We start from the raw sequence: 27,074 nt of genomic DNA, 5'->3' as shown, positions 1-27,074 counted from the left end.
GAGTGGAGATTGACTGGAAATGGACATGAGGGGACTTTTGGGGTGATAGAAGTGTTCTAAAAGTGGAATGTGGTAATGGTTACACAAATACGTAAATTTACAAAAGCTCATTGAATTGTACACTTAAAATGGGTGAATTTTATAGTATGTATCAATAAAACTTAAAAAAAAGATTGCCTGTCTTATTTATTGCAGTAAGATAATGAAGGGTCTTGGACATAAGACAAATGCTAAAAAGAACTAAAGGTAGAATGAATGAATGAATATTAAGCAATGTTTCCTTTATTTTTTTCTTCCAGTTTATTGAGATATAATTGACATACAGTGCTATATAAATTTAAGGTGTATAGCATAATGACTTACATCATGAAGTTATTATCACAATAAGTTTAGGGAACGTCTATCATCTCATACAGATACAAAATAAAAAGAAAAAAATTCTTTTCCTTGTGATGAGAATTCTTAGTATTTACTGTCTTAACAACTTTCATGTATTACAAACAGCAGTGTTAATATATTAATCATGTTGTACATTACATCCCTGGTACTTATTTATCTGATAACTGGAAATTTAAATATTTTGACTGCCTTCATCCAATTACCCCTCCCGTCACCCCCGGCCTCTGATAACCACAAATCTGATCTCTTTTTCTATGAGTTTGATTGTTTTTGAAGTATAATTGACCAACAACACTATGTTAGTTCCCAGTGTACAACATAGTGATTTGTTATTTCTATTCATTACAAAATGATCACCACAGCATTGATTCCTTTAAAACTTGAAATAAACCAATAAGGAGTAGGGAGTGTAGTCAGTTGGAAGAAGGCACTTCCACTCTCCTGCAGCAACCAGAACAAGGAAAATTCAGCTATCCTGCCAACCTCTCCTCCCTTACTCCCTTTGAGAATCACTTTTCTATGCGATATATTTCCCTTAGACAGGAGGATTCTTTGAAATAGATATATGTATAACATCTGTGTCTGCTTCTAGTACTATAGTGAGGAATGGAGTATACTAACAATGAAAATTGGGATCTATGGGCTTTCTATTATGAGTAGTGCTATTAATTATGGTACCGTTTGGGTTTTTTTTTCCTTCAACAAATATCTACTGAATGTTTATTTCATGCCTGACTCCTTCCTGAAATACTGAATTACAATTTGGAAGTCCAGTGATTTAGGAAATCACTGATATTTTTTCCATTTTCAAAGATTTTTAGAATGTTGCTCTGTAATAGAATCAAATAATGAAGCAGTCTAGGTAATTAGTGGTTTGTCTTTTTAAATGCCTTGTTTTAACTTTTGAAAATTTGTTTAAGAGCAGTCATTTTAATCTTGAAAATTCTCTGTAGTTCCCAATATTGCTTTTACCTAAGAAGTGATTATTTCACAAATATTGTATAACTTTAGTATGTATTTAGATGCGTCTTAATTTCTGGCACTAAGATAAAAGTTAGTTAATACTAAATGGCTTACAAATTAAAATAACATTCCTCTGCCTCATCTCTCCCCATCCAATTTCTGCTTCCTAGAGGCTACCACTTGCAATAATTTAACAGTTTCTTCTACTGTTTGCCTTTCATATTTCTAAATTAGGAACTTACCCTGCTTGTTATCTGTTGACTTCCTGTTATGAAGATGAAGATTTGACTGTCTATACTCTTGACTGACAGCAGATTAATCATATGCCAGAAATGAAAAATAAATTTAAGTAGATGAAAGAACAGATATTCCCCAAAGCGCTTATGTTTTTAAATTATGCACTTTCTAGTAATTTGTATTATTAGTCTTCTAGAATAAGGAATTGATGTTTTAGTCTCATTCCTGAATACTTTGTGGTAGATTAGAGTATTGCCTCAATTGTAGGATGAGGTTTATAACTTTAAAAAAATTTTTTGATGCAGTGTAATTTCTATACAGTAAAATTCCTCAATTTTTAGTGTATGAGTCAGTGACTAGACGTGTATACAGTCATGCAACCCCCAACACAATTAAGATACAGAACTTTTTTTTATCATCTCAAAATATTATTACCTCATGCCTCTATAGTCAGTTTCTAATCTCCACCTTCTGATCTGTTTTGTCACTACAGTTTTGCCATTTCTGGAATTTCATATAAATGGAATCATGTATATACTATTCCGTGTCTGACTTCTTTCACTTAGCATGATGTTGTTTGAAATTCATTCCTGTTGTCCTATGAATCAGTAGCTAAGTCCTTTATATTGCTGAGTTCATTGTATGAATATGCCACAGTTTGTTTATTCATTTACCAGTTGATAGACATTAGGTTGTATATAGTTTCTAGCTATTATAAGTAAAGATGCTACATACTTTTATGAACAGGTCTTTCTGTGGACATAAGTTTTCATTTTTCTTAGCTACCTAGGAGTAGAATTCTGGGTCACATAGTAAGTGTATATATAACTTTATAAAGAAACTACCAAACCATTCTCCAAAGTGACTGTACCATTTTACATCCTGACTAGCAGTGGAGGGTACTTCCAGTAGCTCCAGATCCTGGATAGCACTTGGTATTGTCAGTCTTTTAAATTTTAGCCATTCTAGTGGGTGTGTTGTAGTATCTCACTGTGTTTTATTTTGCATTTTCCTAGTGATTTTGAATATCTTATTGTGTGTTTGTTTGCCATTGATATATCTTCTTTGGTGAAGGGTCTGTGTCTTTTGCTTTTTACTTTATTTAGTTGTTTGTTTTCTTATTGAGTTGTAAGAGTTCTTTGTAAATTCTGGATACAAGTTCTTTGTTACATATGTGGTTTACAAATGTTTTCTCCTCAGTGGTTTGCCTTTGTCATTTTCTTAACAGTGTCTTTTGAAAAACAAAAGTTTTAAATTTTGATGAAGTACAGTTTACATGTTTATCTTTCATGGTTCATGCTTCTTTTTTTTTTGAATTTTATTTATTTTTTTATACAGCAGGTTCTTATCAGTTATCCATTTTATACATATTAGTGTATACATGTCAATCTCAATCTCCCAATTCATCCCACCACCACCACCCCCCCCGCCAGTTTCCCCCCTTTGTTTCCATATGTTTGTTCTCTACACCTGTGTCTCTATTTCTGCCCTGAAAACCGGTTCATCTGTACCATTTTGCTAGGTTCCACATATATGCGTTAAAATACGATATTTGTTTTTCTCTTTCTGACTTACTTCACTCTGTATGACAGTCTCTAGATCCATCCACGTCTCTACAAATGACCCAATTTCGTTCCTTCTTATGGCTGAGTAATATTCCATTGTATATATATACCACATCTTCTTTATCCATTCGTCTGTTGATGGGCATTTAGGTTGCTTCCATGACCTGGCTGTTGTAAATACTGCTGCAGTGAACATTGGGGTGCATGTGTCTTTTTGAATTATGGTTTTCTCTGGGTATATGCCCAGTAGTGGGATTGCTGGGTCATGTGGTAGTTCTATTTTTAGTTTTTTAAGGAACCTCCATACTGTTCTCCATAGTGACTGTATCAATTTACATTCCCACCAACAGTGCAAGAGGGTTCCCTTTTCTTCACACCCTCTCCAGCATTTGTTGTTTGTAGATTTTCTGATGATGCCCATTGTAACTGGTGTGAGATGATACCTCATTGTAGTTTTGATTTGCATTTCTCTAATGATTAGTGATGTTGAGCAGGTTTTCATGTGCTTCTTGGCCATCTGTATGTCTTCTTTGGAGAAATGTCTATTTAGGTCTTCTGCCTATTTTTGGATTGGGTTGTTTGTTTTTTTAATATTGAGCTGCATGAGCCATTTGTATATTTTGGAGATTAATCCTTTGTCCGTTGATTCGTTTGCAAATATTTTCTCCCATTCTGAGGGTTGTCTTTTCGTCTTGTTTATAGTTTCCTTTGCTTTGCAAAAGCTTTTAAGTTTCACTACGTCCCATTTGTTTATTTTTGTTTTTATTTCCATTACTCTAGGAGGTGGATCAAAAAAGATCTTGCTGTGATTTATGTCAAAGAGTGTTCTTCCTGTGTTTTCCTCTGAGAGTTTTATAGTGTCCGGTCTTACATTTAGGTCTCTAATCCATTTTGAGTTTATTTTTGTGTATGGTGTTGGGGAGTGTTCTAATTTCATTCTTTAAGGTAGCTGTCCAGTTTTCCCAGCACCACTTATTGAAGAGACTGTCTTTTCTCCACTGTATATCCTTGCCTCCTTTGTCATAGATTAGTTGACCATAGGTACATGGGTTTATCTCTGGGCTTTCTATCCTGTTCCATTGATCTGTATTTCTGTTTTTGTTCAAGTACTGTATTGTCTTGATTACCATAGCTTTGTAGCATAGTCTGAAGTCAGGGAATCTGATTCCTCCAGCTCCGTATTTTTCCCTCAAGACTGCTTTGGCTTTCGGGGTCTTTTGTGTCTCCATACAAATTTTAAGATTTTTTGTTCTAGTTCTGTAAAAAATGCCATTGGTAATTTGATAGGGATTACATTGAATCTGTGGATTGCTTTGGGTAGTATAGTCATTTTCACAATATTGATTCTTCCAATCCAAGAACATGGTATATCTCTCCATCTGTTTGTATCATCTTTAATTTCTTTCATCAGTGTCTTATAGTTTTCTGCATACAGGTCTTTTGTCTCCATAGGTAGGTTTATTCCTAGGTATTTTATTCTTTTTGTTGCAGTGGTAAATGGGAGTGTTTCTTTAATTTCTCTTTCAGATTTTTCATCATTAGTGTATAGCAATGCAAGAGATTTCTGTGTATTCATTTTGTATCCTGCAATTTTACCAAAGTCATTGATTAGCTCTAGTAGTTTTCTGGTGGCATCTTTAGGATTCTCTATGTACAGTATCATGTCATCTGCAAACAGTGACAGTTTTACTTCTTCTTTTCCAATTTGTATTCCTTTTATTTTTCTTCTCTGATTGCCGTGGCTAGGACTTCCAAAACTATGTTGAATAATAGTGGTGAGAGTGGACATCCTTGTCTAGTTCCTGATCTTAGAGGAAATGCTTTCAGTTTTTCACCATTGAGACTGATGTTTGCTGTGAGTTTGTCATATACGGCCTTTATTATGTTGAGGTAGGTTCCCTCTATGCCCACTTTCTGGAGAGTTTTTTATCATGAATCGGTGTTGAATTTTGTCAAAAGCTTTTTCTGCATCTATTGAGATGATCATATGGTGTTTCTTCTTCAATTTGTTAATATGGTGTATCACATTGATTGATTTACGTATATTGAAGAATCCTTGCACCCCTGGGATAAATCCCCCTTGATCATGGTGTATGATCATTTTAATGTGTTGTTGGATTCTGTTTGCTAGTATTTTTTTGAGGATTTTTGCATCTATATTCATCAATGATATTGGTCTGTAATTTTCTTTTTTCATAGTATCTTTGTCTGGTTTTGGTATCAGGGTGATGGTGGCCTCATAGAATGAGTTTGGGAGTGTTAATTAAAAAAATTAATTTATTTTTGCCTGTGTTGAGTCTTCGTTGCTGCGTTGGGCTTTCTCTAGTTGCGGCGAGCGGGGGCTACTCTTCATTGCGGTGCGTGGGCTTCTCATTGCGGTGGCTTCTCTTGTTGTGGAGCACGGGCTCTAGGCACGCGGGCTTCAGTAGTTGTGGCACTCGGGCTCAGTAGCTGTGGTTCGTGGGCTCTAGAGCGCAGGCTCAGTAGTTGTGGCGCACGGGCTTAGTTGTTCCAAGGCATGTGGGATCGTCCCAGACCAGGGCTCGAACCCATGTCCCCTGCATTGGTAGGCAGATTCTTAACCACTGTGCCACCAGGGAGGTCCCCTTACTATAGTATTTCATTGTTTTTGTTTTACTTGTTCTGAGTTTTCTTCTCAGATTAAGGCAGTTAAACCAAAACTTACTAAGAGGGGGTGGGTGGGAAATTTTATTATTGATTACACGTTCAAATTTTGGACAATATTTTTTTGCTTTAAATCTCTTTAAAATACACCTTTTCCCTCTTCTAACTTATTGATTTACTTTGACATTTCATTCAAACAAAAAAGAACTTAAACCTTTTTATAAATACTTATAGGTGGTAGAGATTTGGTTGTAATTTATTTATTGAGTTTTGAAGTCTGAGTCTTGTGTTATACTAAAAGTTCTGTGTTTTTATTGTTTCTCCCATCTGAGTCATACATATCCTTGCCATTAATTTGTCTGAACTCTTAAAGCATCCTGAGATTTTTTTTTACATCTCGAGAGAGAGAGAGAGATGTTTTTTTATTAAGATAATCTCTTAAAAATGAACATCAGACTACAATGAGGTTATCACCTCACACCAGTCAGAATGGCCATCATCAAAAAATCTACAAACAGTAAATGCTGGAGAGGGTGTGGAGAAAAGGGAACCCTCTTGCACTGTTGGTGGGAATGTAAATTGATACAGCCACTATGGAGGACAGTATGGAGACTCCTTACAAAACTAAAAATAGAATTACCATACGACCCAGCAATCCCACTACTGGGCACATACCCTGAGAAAACCATAATTCAAAAAGAGTCATGTACCACAATATTCGTTGCAGCTCTATTTACAATAGCCAGGACATGGAAGCAACCTAAGTGTCCATCGACAGGTGAATGGATAAAGAAGATGTGGCACGTATATACAATGGAATATTACTCAGCCATAAAAAGAAACGAAATTGAGTTATTTGTAGTGAGGTGGATGGAACTAGAGTCTGTCATATAGAGTGAAGTAAGTCAGAAAGAGAAAAACAAATACCGTATGCTGACACATATATTAGGAATCTAAAAAAAAAAAAGGTTCTGAAGAACCTAGGGGCAGGACAGGAATGATGACGCAGACGTAGAGAATGGACTTGAGTACACGGGGAGGGGGAAGGGTAAGCTGGGACAAAGTGAGAGAGTGGCATGGACATATATATACTACCAAATGTAAAATAGATAGCTAGTGGGAAGCAGCCACATAGCTCAGGGAGATCAGCTCGGTGCTTTGTGACCACCTAGAGGGGTGGGATAGGGAGGGTGGGAGGGAGACGCAAGAGGGAGGAGATATGGGGATATATGTATATGTAGAGCTCATTTGCTTTGTTATAAAGCAGAAACTAACACACCATTATAAAGCAATTATACTCCATTAAAGATGTTTAAAAAAAAAAAAGGAACATCAGTCTTTTTCATCCTGTGTCACTTGGACCTTATGAAACTGCTAAGAAAGCAAAAGGTGGACAGTAGACAGTAATTCAAAGAAGCCTTTTGGCTCTTGAACTAAGACAGTGGGTAAAATTTCCACAAATTATGAGACTGACAAAAATATTCTTATTGTTAAAGTTTAGAAATTTGATTATTAAATATCCATTTAAATAATAAATCAGATTAAAGTAATCAGTAATATAATAATCTGAAGGCTTTTGATATTAAGCAGAATATATTAAATGCTTGAAGTTTCAGTTCTGATGACAGGAACTTAAGTTTTCCTTTATAAAATTCCGTTATTGTTAATGCTAAACTATTGTAAAAATTAATACGTTTATTCAAGAGAACTTAGTATAACATAATTCTAATAGTAGCTAACTTTAGGTAGAGTTTGTTATATTTTGATGTTCAACATAAACTTGTTTATTCCTCATAACAATCATATGAGGCAAGTACTGTTATTTTTCACATTTTGTAGATGAGAAAACTGAGCACAGAGAAATGAAGGGACTTTTAAAAGGCCACACAATATTTGAACCCAGTCAGTCAGGACTTAGAGTCTGTGCCGTTAACCTCTCTTCAGTATTGCTTGTCACTGAGTGGTTAAGAACTTGGGGTTTGGAGTAACAAAGACGTGGGCTTAAATCATGGTTGCAACTTATATTCTTGGGACAAGAGCATGTCTGTTTACCTCTCTGAGCCTCAGTATTCTTGTTTATAAAATGAGGGTTGTTTGGAGGATAAAATGAGGTAACGTATGTTAACTGTTTAGCAGACACTCAGCTTGTTCAATAGATGGTAAGTATTATTATAACAAATACTAATAAGTAAAATGAAAAAAAGTCACAAACAGAAGACAACCATTGTTATTAGCATTTTGAGGTGTATCCTCCCAGTCTTTTAAAAATGTGTTTTTTATTTTATTAATATATTTTCTTCTCTTCATGTTATTTTTTTCCCTTGTATAACTTTTTTTGGTTTATGTTTCACATTCAAGGAAAGAAGACTTGAATTTGTCTGTATCACTTAGCAATAAGGCAAGCCTGTTTCAGCTTCTGTGGTGGCCAAAACTTTTTCTCTCCCTATGTTTAGGAGTAGGTAAATGGAGATAGAAGAGGACACGGAAGTACATATACCTTTTTCTTTAAACAAAAAAAATGGGATTATGTTTGAATTAAAATTTCTAATATGATGTCTACAAATCAGTAAAACGTAGGACCCTAGAAGTAGGCAAGAGAATACCTGCTAGTATCAATTTTATTAAAAATGACAATGAGATCCTAATTTCAAAATATTTAGAGTTGTTAACTGAAAACAGTATACCTGAATGAACAGTCTTAATGAACATAGACTATTTCTTCTTGATGAGTGAGATAGATAGAAGTCTGACCATGTATTGCATTGTTAAATAAATTAACTGTGTGAATTTATTTAGCAGTACCTAAACTAATCCCCCGTTCTATAGCCTCAGCAACAAAACATGGCTAATACTCTTTTTTTTCCCCCTTTTTTCCTCCCTTTTAGGTCTACACACAATGAGCTGGAAAAGAATCGGTGAGTCAGTGATGAGGTGCAGCTTTCATATATGTTAAAAAGCAAACTCAACATTTGACCTGTGAAAACATATTGCATATGTAGTTATAACTTTTTTACATGTGTAACATATCATGATTCTGATATATGTGTATTCTCTCCAAAAAGTAGTCCACATACGCTATCTAAACTGGCAGACATAAATATACTCTAAATTTATTTGAACTTTGAGTTTATGTTGAGCGTTTTTTATTTCTGTCTCAACGGGTTAATTGTGATAGGCTCATGGCTTAAATATGGTCTTGCTAAAGAATTAGGTTTCTGTAATGTAGCTGATAACTATTATGGCAAATTGTAGGATATTGAATTTCTCTTTCTTTGCAGTTCATTCATTCATTCATTCATGCATTCAACAAATCTTTATCTTGCACCATCTATATGTCAGTGCCAGGCAGGCGTAATGCTTTACATAGTAAATACAAGAATGTGTAAGGCAGCTTATGACCTTAAGGAATTTATAGCTTCCTGGGAGAGAAAGATAAGTAATTAAAATACTGTATAGTGTGGTAAGTATGATGATGGAGAAGCAGAGGATGCTGAAAGATCATTTTTGAAGGTCACCTGATTCTCTCTTGAGGGAGTCTTAGAAGGCTTTCCAGAGGATAGTGAGCACTGTTTATTGAGGAAACTGCAAGAGGTTCAGTATGAGTATAAAAGATGGTAGCATGAGGCAAGCCAGGCCAGATGTTGACAGTTACGCTGAAGAGTTTGGACTTTTTCTGAGAGCAGTAAGGAGCAGTTGAATGATTTTAAGGTGGGTTGTCATATGATCAGATTTGGGTTTTGGAAAGATCACTTTGGCTACAGTGTAAAGAATTGGCTGATTGGCAGAAGGGATCTCAGAGACAAGAAAACTCTTTGGAGGCCATTGGAAGCCTCCAAGGTAAGAGATGATGGTAGCCATTGGAGATAGAAGTAGACAGAATAAAGAAATAGTATGGAATATAATCAATAGAAATTGGTGATTAGTTGGCTATGGAAGGTTAAGTTTTAGATTGTATTATCATTTACTGAAAAAAGGAATATAGGAAGAGGACAAGTTTGGGAGAGAAGATGAGGATTGAATGACTAAATATTCTCTTTCTGGTACAGAGGTTAAAGTTATAAGCAACAAACTGGAATTGTTTATATTAGCCATTTTTTTAATTATATAAGTTTCAGATGTACAGCACTATAATTCGACATCTGTATGCACTAAAAAGTGATCACCATACAGTTGACCCCCTTCATCCATTGCACCCTGCCCCACAACCTCCTTCCCCTCTGGTAACCAGTAATCTGTTCTCTGTATCTATAGGTTTGTTTTTGTTTTATTTTGTTTGTTTAGTTTTTTTAGATTCCACGTACAAGTGAAATCATAGGTATTTGTCTTTCTCTGTGTGGCTTATTTCACTTAGCATATACCTTCAAGGTCCATTCATGTTGTCACAAATGGCAGAATTTCATTCTTTTTTATGGCTGAGTACTATTGCCTCGTGTGCATGTATGTGTGTGTGTCTGTGTGTGTGTGTGTATACACACATACATATACATGCCACATCATCCATTAATCCACTGATGGGCACTTAGGTTATTTCCATATCTTTACTACTGTAGAGGTTATTTCCATATCTTTACTACTGTAGATAATGCTGCAATGAACATAGGGGTGCATATATCTTTTCAAATCACTGTTTTCCTGTTCTTTGGATAAATACCCAGAAGTAGAATAGCTGGGTGTACCACCCATTTTTGACAAACAAGATCTCTATGACCTTCAACTTTTTGTCCTGCCCTTTTTTAAATAGAAGGGCCCTTACATATTGACTAACCCAACTGCCTCATTGCAGATGAATTTAAATGTCAAATCCTCTTGAAGAGGCTTAGCATTTTCCTCCAGGCTGACTTAGTGGCTTTTACCACTTTATTTGCACAATGCTCTGTTCATATCTCCTATTGTAAAATTAATCAGGTAGTCTTATAATTATCTGTTTATATGTCTCTTTCTGCCAAATGACTATGACTACCTCAAAGGTAGGGATTCTGTTTTGTTCAATTTTGTATCCTTGGTGTCTAGCGTTTGATGCATGTATAGTAGATGATAGCTTTAATACTGAATGAAGGATAAAACTGGAGCAAAGTTCAGTGGTCTAGTCAAAAATGTTTTGCTAGTTAGAGGCAAAGCAGTTTGGCAGGAAATGTTTTATTTTAAAGAGTCTCTTTTCTGTCTTATATTTCTAGTATATTAAAGGAAGTATCTGGCTAGTTTAAACATGGCAAAAAGACTAAGAAGTAACAGCTTTGAAGATACTAAAAATAAAACCTTCTCTTGACCTTTAGAGCACAGAGTGTATTTTTGGGCCATATGTTTTAAATACTGATAAACATGTGGCTTTTATAATTATTTCACCCACATGAATGTGGCCCTTGGGAGACCCTCATTGGAAATCTAGCAAAAACCTTTGTTTAACACGAGAGTAAAGAGACTGTTTAGTAAAGTATTTGGGATTGAGCTTTTAAAATCTTTGAGTAAACTTCATTCAATGCATTCTGTATATCAATTCTGACTTATTGATAACCTTATACCCATAGTATTACTTTGATATGCCCTGTAAATTGTTTAATCTAGTATTTGTCTGTAGCACTGGAGTAGCATGTGTGGCTTTTATCACCTGGACTGTACCTGATCTCTGCTCTCTCCAGTGAGGGCTTTTTGTTTCCGTTTTATTTACTTAGGTCTAAGACTTTCTGGCTGGTTTCCTACCCTACCTCTCTTAAGGCGTGGTTCACTCATCCTTTTCTGTCCTCTTCTGATAGTCGTAGATGTCTTTATCTCTCAAATTATGTCTTCTCCTCTCTCCCGTCTTCCCTCCTGTTCTTTCGTCCTCCCTCCCTCTCTTCTTTGAGGTTGAAAGGTAATATAGAATTAACCTTTCCAAGATATATTTGTTTTTAAAAGGGATATTTATCAATATAAATAAATCTCTAATTTAGTGGAATGTGTCAGAGGATGAGTGTTAAAGGAAGAATCCAGTTGAATAACCTATACTCCACTTCTGAAAAGTGGATCTAACAAGAAAACAGAAATATTGGTAGACACAGGATGATTTAAAGGGAGGGGTGGGGGGATGTTTTAGCCAAAGAGCACGAAAGCAGCACAAGAATATTTTTAATATTTAAGCCTGTATTGCTATTACACTTTTTAGGCCCCCACCCAGTTCTATTTAATGATCCTCTTTTCTAAGGCAGTGTTTTTATTTGACATATTAAATAAAAAGTTAATGTAGATTTGGCATCCTTTAAAATAAATAGAATTTTGGCTTTACCTTTCATTTGCTTTTGAGTGTGAGCTTATTTGAGGAAAGTAATTCACTGTCAAAAGAGTGATTTGATTTTGTTTTCATTCTGAAAAGATATTCCTGAAGCAAGTCATATTTTTGAAATTTTGTCCCTCTACATACAATATGTTCATATCAAAAGTTTTTTTAAAAAGCTTAGTTCTAAAATCTTGCGTGTAAAGCTACTCCAAGTTAGTGGTTTTTTTTTTTACTGGGGCAATGCAGTGAGAATTAGAGTAGATGATTTTAAATTGTTAGTGAATGACAGAGTAATTCCAGATGGCTATCTTTTTTTTAAAATTTATCTATCTATTTATTTATTTATTTTTGGCTGAGGTGGGTCTTCGTTGCTGCTTGCAGGCTTTCTCTAGTTGCAGCGAGCGGGGGCTACTGTTCATTGCGGTGCGCGGGCTTTTCATTGTGGTGGCTTCTCTTTGTTGTGGAGCACGGCCTCTAGGCGCACGGGCTTCAGTAGTTGTGGCACTTGGGCTCAGTAATTGTGGCTCGTGGGCTCTAGAGCGCAGGCTCAGTAGTTGTGGCACACGGGCCCAGTTGCTCCGCGGCATGTGGGATCTTCCTGAACCTGGGCTCAAACCTATGTCCCCTGCATTGGCAGGCAGATTCTTAACCACTGTGCCACCAGAGAAGTCCCCAGATGGCTGTCTTAAACAGAGCCCTAAGATTGTTGAAGCCCTGGGTCTGGCCTTGAGGAGACAATAGCCAACAAATGTTGAGGTTCGTACTCCCAGATTTCAGAGGGTCTGGCGAGCACAGAGTAGTTTGCTCTGGCCCACAATTACCCCAAGATGCCTATAGCCCATTAGGGAGCTTTTAGGTAGTTTCAGACCTGATAAAGAAATTTAGATTCTTTCTTGGATAGGTCGTGGGTTTCTTTTTCTGCCTAAAACCTTGATGGTTACACTGAGCCTGGTCTAGGCGGTACAGAACATTTGTTACCTGTGTATTCACCCTGTCCCTCTAGACCTACAAGAGGTCGTAACAGGCTCAGGAGGTAGAAGTAAAGGGAAGTAGAATACCTTTAGCTGTTCTGCATTCCTCAGGAGCCTATGTGAATCATCTCATGGTAAAATTAATTTTACTTTTGAGTCTTTGAGATTTGAAAATTAAGAATTTACATTGCCCCATTGGCTTATCTTATAAGTTGGGTCTTTTGCCAGAGAAGAAACCATTCAGTACAGATTTTAGATCGCTTCATTGCTTTTTCATTTTCTTAATTCAAATTACTGAAGATGTTTTTGAAAGAGTCAACAACTTTAATAGGACTTTAATGATCAAGAACCTTAGTGCTGACAGCAGGAGAGGCCATTTAACCTTAATAGTTGTCATTCCATTGAAACAAAAGGCTTACTCTTATCCCCACTTTGGCAAAGCTAAAAGGACCACATGAGGACACTGGACTTACAATGCCTTCCTAGGCAGAGCAGAAGTACCCGAGTATTTGTGATAAAAGAGAAGCATGCCCAGTGAATGGTAATAGGTGTCCTCCATATAGAGGTTTTCTTATACCTCTGAAGGAATGGTGAAAATGAGCATTTATTGAGTACTTACTGTGTTCTCCCACTATGCAAAACCATTGTTTAATCCTGTAAGGTAGGAAGGCAGAAAGTATAGATCAAAGTGTTATTAAAAACTAGCCATTTTGACCATCATAACTACAATTTGAAACAAGTTGATGGGAACACAAAACAGTCAATCATGATCGTATCTGATCATAAATATGATAGCTGTGTGTAATATCAGTCTTTCTCTTCAGTAAGAATTAATAAATACTGTGTTTGACATCATGGTAGATAAAATGAAGTATAAGATACCCTGTCCTATCCTTAAGGTTAAGGCCATTGTAGTTTGGTATTTATAAGTTGCCTCTTTCAATACCAGGATATGTATGATAAGTTAACAATTAATGTCTAGAAGGATACATTAAAATTGTTTTTCAAACTGAATGTTGAAACCAATTAAGTAGTCTATGCAGTCATTTTAGTGAGTCATTTGAAAAAGAAGTAGAATAGAATAGAAGATACCAAAGTGCGTTGCTTGAAGTAAAGTTAAATGTAGAACTGTGAAACTTGTATATACTGGCTCGTGATGTAAAAATGCTGTGGTCATAGTCAAACAGCTACTGCCTGGATAGTCAAGGAGAATGTATCCTGAGCCATGAGGAAGAGAGAGACTTTGAATCTAAGGAAAGGATAAGGAAAGGGGTCAGAGCCATGGAAGCAGGAAGGTGGCATCATAAGCTCTGTCCAGGAAAGAGTGAGTAGCCCATATATAGTGGAAGAGTAGAGTCTATCAAATTGGTGTTGGGAAATGAGGCCAGAAAGGTGGTTTGGTATTAGACTGCAGTGTTATTGAATGTCAAGGAATTTGGATTTCATTTTGTTGGTAGTAGTGAGTTTTTGAGACTGTTGATCAAAACATACACATACAAACGCACACACGCACGCACAGACATGCGCCCATACGCACACATACTCTAGCTGTGAAATCAGGGAGACTGGTTTGGATATTCTGAAGTAGCCCAGGTAGGAGAAGGATATAAGAACCAGCGTTCAGTTGATGGAATTAGGAATAGAAAGGGACAGAGCAGACTAAGAAACAGTGTAAAGAAAGAATATTATTTTCCGTTAACTGCTACTATTCATTCCTCCTTACATTTCATTCTTTACATAGCAGCAAGAGTAATCTTCTTAAAGGATATATCATGTCATGCCATTTCTGTTTACAATCCTCCACTGGCTTCCTATTGCAACTAGATAAAATCTATGGCCGACAAAGTCCTACACCACTCTATCCCTCATCTCCTATGGTCCAGCTGGCACTGTTTTCTTTCTTTTCCTCAAACACACCATGTTTATTTCCATCTTAAGGCTTTTGTACCTGCTGTTTCTTCTGCTTGGAAAGCCCTTGCTCTAGTCTTTCATCATTATTTAGTTCTCAGTTTTCAGGTCATCTCCTTAGAGAACAGTATTTGCCCCCCAGTCACTTTCTATCCCATTGCCTTTTCTGTCATCTTAACATTTATCTCTGTATGAATTATTTATTTGTTTGAGTTATTTGACTTCTTTTACTAGAATATAAGTTTCAGGAAGGCAGAGACTTTGTCTTATTTACCCTTAGCAGATAGCAGTCATTCATTAAATGTTCACTGAATGAAAAAATGATTAAATGTGCTATTGAGCATATCTATAATCAATAATATGTTATTTATTGAATTATAATGACTTAAGTGAAAAATGACAAATATATAAAATACTCTTGAGAGCTCAAAAGACATATTATTATAATAAAGCAATTTCATAGGAGGTAAATGGAAAACTTAATGAATTCTTAAAATGTAAATAAATTATATGGAAAAAATTTGATATCTGGCAACATACTAAAGGATTTTTACCATGCAGAACTTTATCCTGCTCATAAGAAGAGAATTGGTAACTTTTTTTTTAGAAGCTAATTGATTCTTTCAGTTCATTAAGATATCACATAGCACACTAAAAAGAAGACAGGTAATTTTGTAAAGGGGAGCAGTTTACCTGACGGAGTTTATGCTGCACTTGTGAGATCTTTACTCATTTCTCAATCCATGACTTGAAAATGGTTAAGCTTTTTTTTTTTTTTAATTTATTTATCTTTGGCTGTGTTGGGTCTTCGTTTCTGTGCGAGGACTTTCTCTAGTTGCGGCGAGTGGGGGCCACTCTTCATCGCGGTGCGCGGGCCTCTCACCATCGCGGCCTCTCTTGTTGCGGAGCACAGGCTCCAGGCGCGCAGGCTCAGTAATTGTGGCTCACGGGCCCAGTCGCTTCGAGGCATGGGGGATCCTCCCAGACCAGGGCTCGAACCCGTGTCCCCTGCATCGGCAGGCAGACTCCCAACCACTGCGCCACCAGGGAAGCCCTGGTTAAGCATTTTTTGAGGTAAAGATTTATATATACTTGGAGACTGGAATGTCATAAATAATTTCAACTTTTTTGTGTTAGAATTTTTGGTGTATTATGTTTATCTCAGTGGTTTGGACATGATAATGAATACAGTTTTTTTTAGACTATATACATGTCCTCATTTGACATGGACATTTTGACAGAGTGATTGTTTTGGTCTACATTATCTTAGAACAAGACATAAGAGTAAATCTTTGACCGTGGGTTAGGCAATTGTTTCTTAGTGTATCACCTGACTATTTAGGATTCCTTGGCAGGAAGAGCATATCTTAAATGGTTTTAGCTGCATATTTTGGGTGCTTTAATGACACTTGTTTAAAAAGAACATATGCTTTTATGTACAGTATACACATTCTAGAAAAAAATGTACATTTGTTAGGAGGAAAAACAAATTGCAAAATTGGTTTGGTAGAACTTTCATTAAAACTCTTATCTCAACTAATATTGAAGGATATTTGCTTGCATTAAAAACAGGTTATGTGGGACTTCCCTGGTGGCGCAGTGGTTAAGAATCCGCCTGCCAATGCACGCAGGACACGGGTTCGAGCCCTGGTCCAGGAAGATCCCACATGCCGTGGAGCAACTAAGCCCGTGTGCCACAACTACTGAGCCTGCGCTCTGGAGCTCGCAAGCCACAACTACTGAGCCCGCGTGCCACAACTGCTGAAGACCGCGTGCCTAGAGTCCATGCTCCACAACACAAGAGAAGCCACTGCAGTGAGAAGCCCACGCACCGCAACGAAGAGTAGCCCCCACTCACCACAACTAGAGAAAGCCCACGCACAGCAATGAAGGCCCAATGCGGCCAAAAATAAATAAATAAATAAATTTAAAAAAAAAAAAGTTATGTAGTTAAGGAAACTATACCTTTATTGTAGGTTTGAAATATATAACTGCAGCCGGATCAAAAGTCTGTAGTTTTAGATTGGGTCCAATAATTCTGGAAAGTTCAGTTGAAAGTTTTTCTTAGCCTTGGTTTATTACTAAGATATAAATTTCATTATGAAAATACCTTATAGTAACTTCCTTAGCCTGATAAAAAGGTCATTTATGAAAAATCCACAGCTAACATTGTACTTAATGGTAAAAGACTAAATTCTTTCCCCTAAGATCAGGAGTAAGACAAATATGTCTGCTCTCATGCCTTCTACTCAACATTGTACTGGAGGTTCTAACCAAGACATTTAGGTGAGAGAAAGAAATAAAAGGCATTCAGGTTGGAAAGGAAGAAGTAAAACCATTTCTACTTGCAGATATCATAGTCTTGTCTTATGTATAGAAAATCCTAAGGAATACACATAAAAAACTAGAGTTCATTAAAAAATTTAGCAAAGTTGCAGGGTTCAGGATTGACACACAGAAACCAGTTCTGTTTCTATAGATCAGCAGTGAACAATCTGAAAATGAGTTTAAGAAAACAATTCTATTAACAATAGCATCTAAAAAAATAAAATACTTAGGAATAAACTTAACAAGGGAGGTGAAAGATTTGTACACTGAAAAGTACAAAACACTGTTTAAAGAAATTAAAGAAGACCTTAGCTGGAGAGAGATCCTGTGTTTATGGATTGGAAGACTTAATATTGTAGTACTCCCCATATTGATCTGCAGATTCAGTGCAAGCCCTGTCAAAATCCCAGCTTCTTTTTTTAGCAGGGATTTACAATTAATCCTAAAGTTCATATGGAAATGCATAATACCCAGAGTGGCCAAAACAATCTTGAAAAGAACAAAGTTGGAAGATTCATACTTCCCAATTTCAAAACTTACCACAAAGCTATGTAACCAAGACAGTGTGGTATTGATCTAAGTATTCTTATACTTACAGACTTATAGATCAATGGAATAGATTCCAGAAACAATCCCTCATATTTATGGTAAATTAATTTTCGACAGGGATGCCAAGACAATTCAATGTCTTTTCAACAAATGGTGCTGATACAACTGGATATCTATATGCAAAATAATGAAGTTAGATCCCTATCTCACACCATATACACAGATGAACTCAAAATGGATCACGGACCTGAATTTAAGGTATAAAACTGTTATAAAATTCTTAGAAGAAAACCTGAGAGTAAATCTTTGTGACTTTGGCCTAGGCAATGGTTTCTTACATAAGACACCAGCAGCACAAGCAACAAAAGAAAAAATAGATACATAGGACTTTATCAAAATTTAAAACATTTGTGCTTCAAAAGACACCATCAAGAAAGTAAAGACAAATTACAGAATGGGAGAAAATACTTGCAAAACATATATCTGTTAAGAGACTTGTATCCAGAATATATGAAAAACTCTTACAACTAGACAATAAAAAGACAACCCAATATAAAAATGGGCAAAGGATTTGAACAGATATACAAAGGGTCAATAAGCACACGAAAAGATGCTCAACATCGTAATCATTAGGGAAATGCAAATCAAAACTATTGAGATACCACTTCACCACTCACTAAAATGGCTAATTGCTCACCAACTTTGTGGTCATCCTTTCATCATACCAGTCACCACTGGCTGGGGAAAAGGTCTGAAAAAGTCTACTGAACTCACAGTTTGGCACTTAAAAAGTGCTGATTTCATCATTGTCTGATGGCATTGCACAAATGACTCAACACTTTACAACTGCTTAAGATGTGTAATTAACCACAGATAAATTTCCAATATATTATATGGTGCTACTACCTAATGTGGTTCGAGTACTTGATAATGAGGAAAGATTGAGTTCTGTAGCATATAAAAAGGGAATATTTAAAGATTTTTCAGAGCCTCTAATTAACAATGAAACTTAACAAAATTAAGACCATATATTGAAAGCATATAGTAATTGTATCAGATTCGCTTAAGGTATACTAAAATATAACTTGATCGTATTTGTCAGGCCTTGAACAACAAAATTTTAAAAGTATAGCTGTGGGGGGCTTCCCTAGTGGCGCAGTGGTTAAGAATCCGCCTGCCAATGCAGGGACACGGGTTCAAGCCCTGGTCCGGAAAGATCCCACATGCCGCACAGCAGCTAAGCCCATGTGCCACAGCTACTGAGCCTGCTCTCTAGAGCTCGCAAGCCACAACTACTGAGCCCAAGTGCCACAACTGCTGAAGCCTACACGCCTAGAGCCAGTGCTCCACAACAAAGAGAAGCCACCACAATGAGAAGCCCACGTACAGCAAAGAAGAGTAGCCCTTGCTCACCGCAACTAGAGAAAGCCCGCGCGCAGCAACAAAGACCCAATGCAGCCATAAATAAATAAATAAATAAATAAATAAATAAATAAATAAATAAATAAATAAATAAAATTTTTTAAAAGCACAGTTCTTTGGAGGATTTTTTGAAGAAAAAAAAAAAAGAAAAAGTATAGCTGTGGAGGGAAGGAGAAACGGCATTGTCCAGGTAGCAGGAAATAGCTACTGATCTAGTTTTCTGATTAGGCAAGTAAAAATGATGGCTGTTTCCTCTTTTTAGTCTAAAGATGGAAAACTGGCCCTTATTTTTTAAATTCGTGTAAAAGTCCCTGAAGAAGTTAATTTTATTCTTTGTACTTTTTTAGACAGTAGGAGTCCAGTTACAGTACTGAGTTATCGAGGGTAACTACAGAACCCTAAAAAAGTAGCTATGCACTGGAAAGTAGGGGACACATATTTAATAGAATTTGGCTATTTATGAAACTGTAGAACCAGCTATATGGAGATGTTAACATTATCAAACAGTATGCAGAGTAACATCATCATTTGTCAGAGAAACATGTAATTGATGCATTTATTGTTGTATGCAAGTAAATGAATATTTTAACTGTAGTTTTATAGGGGTAGGAACGCTGAAAACTGTAGACAAACTAAAAATAGCTGTCCAAGTGCAGAGATAGGCACCTGTTAGAGTTCAATTCAATTATAGTTGAATGTTATATGAGATAGAGATGAAGTAATGGGTGGGTTTTAGAGGTAAAATTTATGGTTAATAGAGGAAGCATAGCCAGGATAAAATTACACATCTAAAATGCAGCCTATACAGTGAAGTCATTGCAGCAGTGTCTAGACAGATTCACAGTTTCTATATTGACCTTTGTTAGAAATAGCTCATTAAGGCTAAGCTTTCTATTCCCTGACTCAGGCTGCAAGGTGACAGAGGCTGACTCAGACAAGGATTGCATTCTAGAAACTAAGTGTTCTCAGAACTTCAGTTATCCAATTCCTAAAGTTTAAATCAATTCTACAGATGATACCTGGGAAGAGATGAGATCATTAGGTTTTAAAAATAACCAAGAAATATTATAACTTGAAACTCAGATTCTAAAATTATGTCTATAAATAAATAAGTCAGACTTTAAATAATTGACATGGTGAGTATTATAGTGAAGGTGTAGTAGCTTTTTATCCAAGTGATTGCAGAGTGTGTATCTCAGGGCAACTGTAACTTGTTTAGGAAAACACTTCCTCTCAAACTATGAATTTGTAATTTAAAGAGGAATAGTAATAGATTTTCCTGATATATTTTAGATGATGCAGTATACAAGAATTTATTTTATGTCAGCTTTAAGGAATATTGTAGTATGTCAGCTTTGATCCATAAAATTGGGTATACCTTTTACACTGATGTTCATAATAATTATACAGCAGCAGAATTTCACTAGATTTTAAGGCAGTGTGCTGTTTTGCTAAATTCTTTTGTTGCATACAGTAATTAATGCAGTGTAAATGCTCTGATAAATATTGGTTTAATAATAATAACTGCAATTCAAATACTTTTTCTTAAACTGTCATCTTCTTCATGTAAAGAAATTTCTATTTTGGTACAAATTTTGGCAGTTAAAGCATGCCAAGAGGTACATCAGTGAGACATCTTTTTATTACATGAGATACTTTTTTAGTATCTTCAATTTATTTACTTTTAAAAATGAAGAGATTCAGACCGTTTGATATGTTTTAGCTGTTGCAGAGAAGAGGATAGTTATTTTGTACATGCTTATCTTTTTCTGTGCATTCTAGTGAATAATGCCAGTTGCAAGTCCCATGGGTGTTAAGAGTGAAAAACCACAGTTCTAAAGGAGAATTCAGTAATAAGAATTTTCTAATATGGTTAGTTGCTAATCTTTTTTTTTTTTTCGCCGCACTGTGCAGCATGCGGGATCTTAGTTCCCCAACCAGGGATTGAACCCATGCCTCCTGCAGTAGAAGCGAGGGTTCTTAACCACTGAACCACCAGGGAAGCCCACTAACCAGCTTTTGAAGATAAATTTGCTTGGAAAATAATTGATTCAGCCCTGGGACAACCACATGACATATTGCTTATATTCATATCTTCTAAATCAAGAAAAGTTGAAACTTTGTGAACTAATAAGTATGAATGACTTCCTTTTTTTGTTGGTATTTTGGGGAAAGCCAATAGAGAAAGGTAGATTTTAATACTAAATGTGATTTAGGAGCTAAATTGTCAAAAAGGATACCTGTAATCCAACACAGATGACTTTTTTGGGGATATGTAATGCATTGATGTGAGAATTGTACCATAAGTTAGAAGATAATAATTTTTCTTTTCGTCTCTACTACTGGTAGAATAATTTTTCTTTTCATCTCTACTAGTGGTAAGTTGTGGATATTATAAGTCAACTAAATTCTTGGGGTCTTGCTTTCCTTGGCTGTAAAAAGGAGGGGACCTAGATGATCTCTGATTCCCTTCCTACATGAAAAGTTTTATAGTTCTGTGAATTTTTTAAGTTCAATAATTATAGGCATATTAAAAACTTAAATATTATTCTGCTATCTCCACAGCATATATATATGTATGTATGTATGTATGTAAATACCCCCCCACACACACACACAAGATTAAAGAGCAGCTGGAAAAATGAGCTTAGAACCTCATCTCATTCAAACTAGAGCTTTGTAAAATATCTATAGATTATTGTAACACATGGTGCTATAGCTACAATAAAAGCTTATTTTGTAACAAGTACTTATTTTATAATGATAAATAGTAAATATTTCTGTAAAACTAGAACTTGCCCTAAGAAGCATATATGTCTTTTATAACTAATATAAACACATTCCTTAAAGCTGAATACACACATAAATATAGATATGAGTTCTGAGATTTAAATACTAATGAATATTAGGACCTTGTCCCTTTTGGAAAAATACTTACCATTGACTCACTAAGGAAATGTAACAAGTTAATCTGTAAACATTATTGTGCTAAATCCTGGTCACTTTTTTTTTTTTTTTTTGTATTCTCTGACAAGTTTAAGTTTACATTTGCTCAGGCTCCAGAAATCTGGTTTTGTGGTTGTAACTGTATTGTATTGCTATATCTAATCAGTCATTTTAATAGGCCCCACTGATCATTAGATGAGGGGTGCCATACCCAGAGGAAAAAGCACACTGCTGTTACACAAAACTCCAGGGAAGGGCAGCTTAGCTTATTTAAAACATTTGTCTATAAACAATCTGAAGAAGAAGTAGATAGGTATATTGGGATCTTTCTTCCTTACCATTTGGACAAAGTAGCTTTTCAATAATGTCCTCACTGCTTTGATAGTCTGCCAAACCCGTCCCTAATTTTAGGACATCTCCACTGTTTATTTTTTTTCCTCTTCAGAGTTGGTAAAGTTTGCTGGAAATCAGAGCTGTGCTGACTGGGTCCACTAGAAACTTCTGCTGTCTTTAAATGTAACATTATGGGTTGGTTATTCTCACTTCTTATTGTGTTTCTGTAGTATTTTATCACAGTGACTATTCAAGCCCTTCTAAAAAAATCCTTTCAGCAGAGTGTGGGGTAGAAACTCAAAGCTAGGGGTCATCAAAATCACATTCTAGATTACAGATAAGACTTCAGTTTCTCTAAAATCTGGAAGTATAAGTGAATGATCTTTAAGATCCCATCTAGTCTGAAAAAAATTATGAGATTTGAAATACCCAATTCCACTTTTTACTGTCAGATCTAGTTTGTGAACCAAGGGCTAGGACTCATATCTCCCAATTCCTAGTCTTAAAGCTACTTGCAGTATATTATTGTGACTCCCGTTTCCTCCTTTGCTGAAAATAAGAACTCCTGGTTTGAACTTCTTCATCTTCCTCTTTATTTTCTACCTTTATGCTTTTGGCTCAAATTCCTTCCTCCCCCCCCCCCGCCCCCACACTCCCCATTTAAACTTCTAATGCACAGAGAGGGATGAATAAGAATAACAAAAATGTTTATAATAACCTCAAATTAAAAGTAACATGGCTATTGTACATAGAGCTGCAATGAACTAAATAGAGCCGCAATGAATAGCCAGGACATGGAAGCAACCTAAGTGTCCATCGACAGATGAATGGATAAAGAAGATGTGGCACATATATACAATGGAATATTACTCAGCCATAAAAAGAAACGAAATTGAGTTATTTGTAGTGAGGTGGATGGACCTAGAGTCTGTCATACAGAGTGAAGTAAGTCAGAAAGAGAAAAACAAATACCATATGCTAACACATATATATGGAGTCTAAAAAAAAAATGGTTATGAAGAACCTAGGGACAGGACAGGAATAATGACGCAGACATAGAGAATGGACTTGAGGACACGGGGAGGGGGAAGGGTAAGCTGGGACAAAGTGAGAGAGTGGCATGTACATATATACACTACCAAATGTAAAATAGATAGCTAGTGGGAAGCAGCCGCATAGCACAGGGAGATCAGCTCGCTGCTTTGTGACCACCTAGAGGGGTGGGATAGAGAGGGTGGGAGGGAGACTCAAGAGGGAGGGGATATGGGGATATATGTATATGTATAGCTAATTCACTTTGTTATAAAGCAGAAACTGACACGCCATTGTAAAGCAATTTTACTCCAATAAAGATGTTTAAAAAAATTTAAACAATTGATTAATGTCATAACATAAATTCTCCTAAAATTAATATATATTGATAGATGTCCTATAATGTTTTTTGCTAAACTGCCAGCTTTTTAAAAGATTTGAATGAAATGTTCCTAAGTGTCATATGGGAAAATAAATGTCCAAGTATATCCAATAAATTATTTCCATCTTTAAAAAAAAAAAAAAAGAAGTAACATGAATTCCTATCAAAAGAGGTATGGCTAAGTAGATAATAATACATCTGTACCTTGTATTGGGTGAAAAGAATGATATAGATTTCTATGTGTTTATGTGGAAAGATTTCAAAGACATACTAAGTGAAAAAAAGCAAATTGAGAAGTGGTATTACCAGTATGATCTCATTTATGTTAAAAATAACACAATCAAATGTGTAAATACATTGGAAAAGTTTTGGAAAGATACATGTCAAACTGAAACACTTGTTGCCTCTGGGGAGGGGAGTGAGAATCAAGGAGAAACTATCATGTTGATTTTGTTAGAATTTCTGTAGTAAGAGTGTATTACTTGTGAACTTAAAGATTTTTTTGAAAGGCAATAAATGCAATTCTACCTATACATTTCCATAGATAATAAAGCTAGAAGGATTCTTAGAAAATCATCTAGTCTAGTATTCTTATTTAATGGATAAGGAAAACTAAGTTCCTCCAAGTTTTATACTCCACCAAACTAATGACAAAGTCAGGATGAGAAAGAATCTAGATTTTCTGATTCCCAAAGGAACTTTTTCACACTGCCTTCAAGGTGTAGCTAAAATATGTTTTTCACAAAGTCTTTTCTGTTTATCCAAAATGATATCTCTTCTAAATTCCTATCTGTTCACTGTTTGTGTCATTTATATGAACTTTAACCCATACTACCTCATACTGTAATGTCTTTCCTTTCTGGATCATGTGGAAAGGGACTGTAACTTGCTCGTCTTTATATCTAACCAGTGTCTTGCATATAACAGGTGGTCAGTGAATTAGTAATTTACATTTTTATTTGATTTTTATAGCTGGCTATGCACATTGTGTTAGATTAAGAGAAAAAAGTTAAATGCCAAGTCAAATAAGTAGCTGGGGTTTTTTTGGGTTTTGTTTTTTTTGAAACCTGCCACTTCAAGATAGAAAATATTTTAGAAAGGCACATAGTGAGATATTTGCTACCCTGAAGATATCTTTCGTTTCCAAGGAAAATACTTTTGTTCTCCACTCCTGCTTCAGAGAGAACAGTTTGTCCTCATAGGGTATTCTAGGTAATATGACCCACTTAGGAAGTATGTGATGATAGTGCTTCATAATGGGACCTCTCCTAAAGTTGTATCATGGGAAAATGCCTCTTGAGTGTGATGGTTTTACAGGTGCAAGTACATATCTCTCTGTATCTGAATTCGGTACAGCAGACTGAGAAACTCAATTGTGACTTAAAATAAAGTTTTGCTATAAATAGCAAGAAGCGGTGACAGATCTTTTTGTTGTTGTTATAAAGACATTTCCTCAGAATGTTTAGAATTTATACGGGTGTCTTCCCCTTGATGTGTTGTTACCTTGTTCTGTCTACATAGCTCTAAGATGTTAACATCTTATTACATATTAGCTTGCTTTTTGAGATATAGACTCTTCCCTGTAATTTTTATCTGCAGTTGTGTTAATCCTGTTTTGCTTCTGATTTTTTGGTAACTTGATTTATTCTGATAGCTATGATTTTGACATCATTAAAAGCCTGTAGAATTATCTAAATAGATTATGACATGGAAGTTTCCATGATCACTTAGAACATTGTTCTTGGGTGGCACCTTGGGAAGACATTACTTTCTTTTAAATTTTATTAGAGTATAGTTGATTTACAGTGTTGTGTTAGTTTCAGGTGTACAGCAAAGTGGTTCAGTTATACATATACATATATTCATTCTTTTTTAGATTCTTTTCTCTTACAGGTTATCACAGAATATTGAGTAGAGTTCCTTGTGCTATATAGTAGGTCCTTGTTGGTTGTCTTATCTTATATATAGTAGTATGGTATATTCATTCCAAGCTCCTGATTCTCCAGATTTATCCCGCCCTCCCCACCCACAATTTCCCCTTTGGTAACCATAAGTTTTCGGTATCTGTAAGCCTGCTTCTGTTTTGTAAATAAGTTTGTATCATTTTTAAAAATTAGATACCACATATGAGTGATATCATATGATATTTGTGTTTCTCTGTCTGACTTATTTACTTAGTATGATAATCTTTAGGTCCATCTATGTTGCTGCAAATGGCATTCTTTCATTCTTTTTTATGGCTGAGTAATATTTCATTGTATATATGTACCATATCTTTATCCATTCCTCTGTCGATGGACATTTAGGTTGCTTCCAAAGACATTCTTTTTTGGAAGGCTAATGTCTCTCTTAGTTTAGAATTAATGGCTTTAGGAAAACATCATAGAATGCTGAGAATTTCCATAAATGCTTCTAGACAAATAGATTGTTATTGAAATGGCCAATTGGTGCTCATAGGTATTCATCTAGAGCCGTTTCTTTTATGCCTGAATTTAAAAGTGTGTGTGTGTGTGTGTGTGTATTTGTTTAAAAAGTAGCTATGAGTTTGGCTCACTTGAAAGCTGTGAAGTAATTAAAGTAAAGGTAACAAGTTTAGTAAATAGAAAGTGATCCGTAACTACTTCAGTGAATTTCAGATATGGTGTATTAAAACTTGTTCTTGTCGGGCTTCCCTGGTGGCGCAGTGGTTGGGGGTCTGCCTGCCGGTGCAGGGGACGCGGGTTCGAGTCCTGGTCTGGGAGGATCCCACGTGCCGCAGAGCAGCTGGGCCCGTGAGCCACAATTACTGAGCCTGCGCGTCTGGAGCCTGTGCTCCGCAACAAGAGAGGCCGCGATGGTGAGAGGCCCGCGCACCGCGATGAAGAGTGGCCCCGCTTGCCGCAACTGGAGAAAGCCCTCGCACAGAAACGAAGACCCAACACAGCCATAAATAAAAAATAAATAAATAAAATAAAATAAATAAATTAAAAAAAAAAAACTTGTTCTTGCTCTGTTGAGCATTTTATTAGAAATTTTAAAAATAATCATGTTTAGCACTCTTTGATCTGCTCTGCTTAGAAGGAAAGATACTAGTGGTTAGTTTTCCCCTATTCTTGAGATCTTAGATTTTTTATTTTCATACTGACAAAGATATGTAGATTAATTTACTTGTGATAAAGTTAATA

The 27,074-nt window shown here is 35.8% G+C and overlaps 1 protein-coding gene across 4 annotated transcripts in view; it reads left to right on the top strand.

Annotated features, from left to right (window-relative positions):
* MXI1 (MAX interactor 1, dimerization protein) overlaps positions 1-27,074 on the top strand; it is an 83,905-nt gene that overhangs the window by 28,872 nt on the left and 27,959 nt on the right. For all 4 annotated transcript variants that reach the window (XM_059900773.1, XM_059900775.1, XM_059900774.1 and 1 more), the window contains exon 3: positions 8,675-8,704. In XM_059900773.1, coding sequence (XP_059756756.1) covers positions 8,675-8,704 — 30 coding nt within the window. The remainder of the gene's footprint in view (positions 1-8,674; positions 8,705-27,074) is intronic.

The sequence above is a fragment of the Balaenoptera ricei genome, chromosome 16, assembly GCF_028023285.1.
Source record: "Balaenoptera ricei isolate mBalRic1 chromosome 16, mBalRic1.hap2, whole genome shotgun sequence".
NCBI classification, from domain to species: Eukaryota; Metazoa; Chordata; class Mammalia; order Artiodactyla; family Balaenopteridae; genus Balaenoptera; species Balaenoptera ricei.
This window is presented reverse-complemented; position numbering and strand designations above follow the sequence as displayed.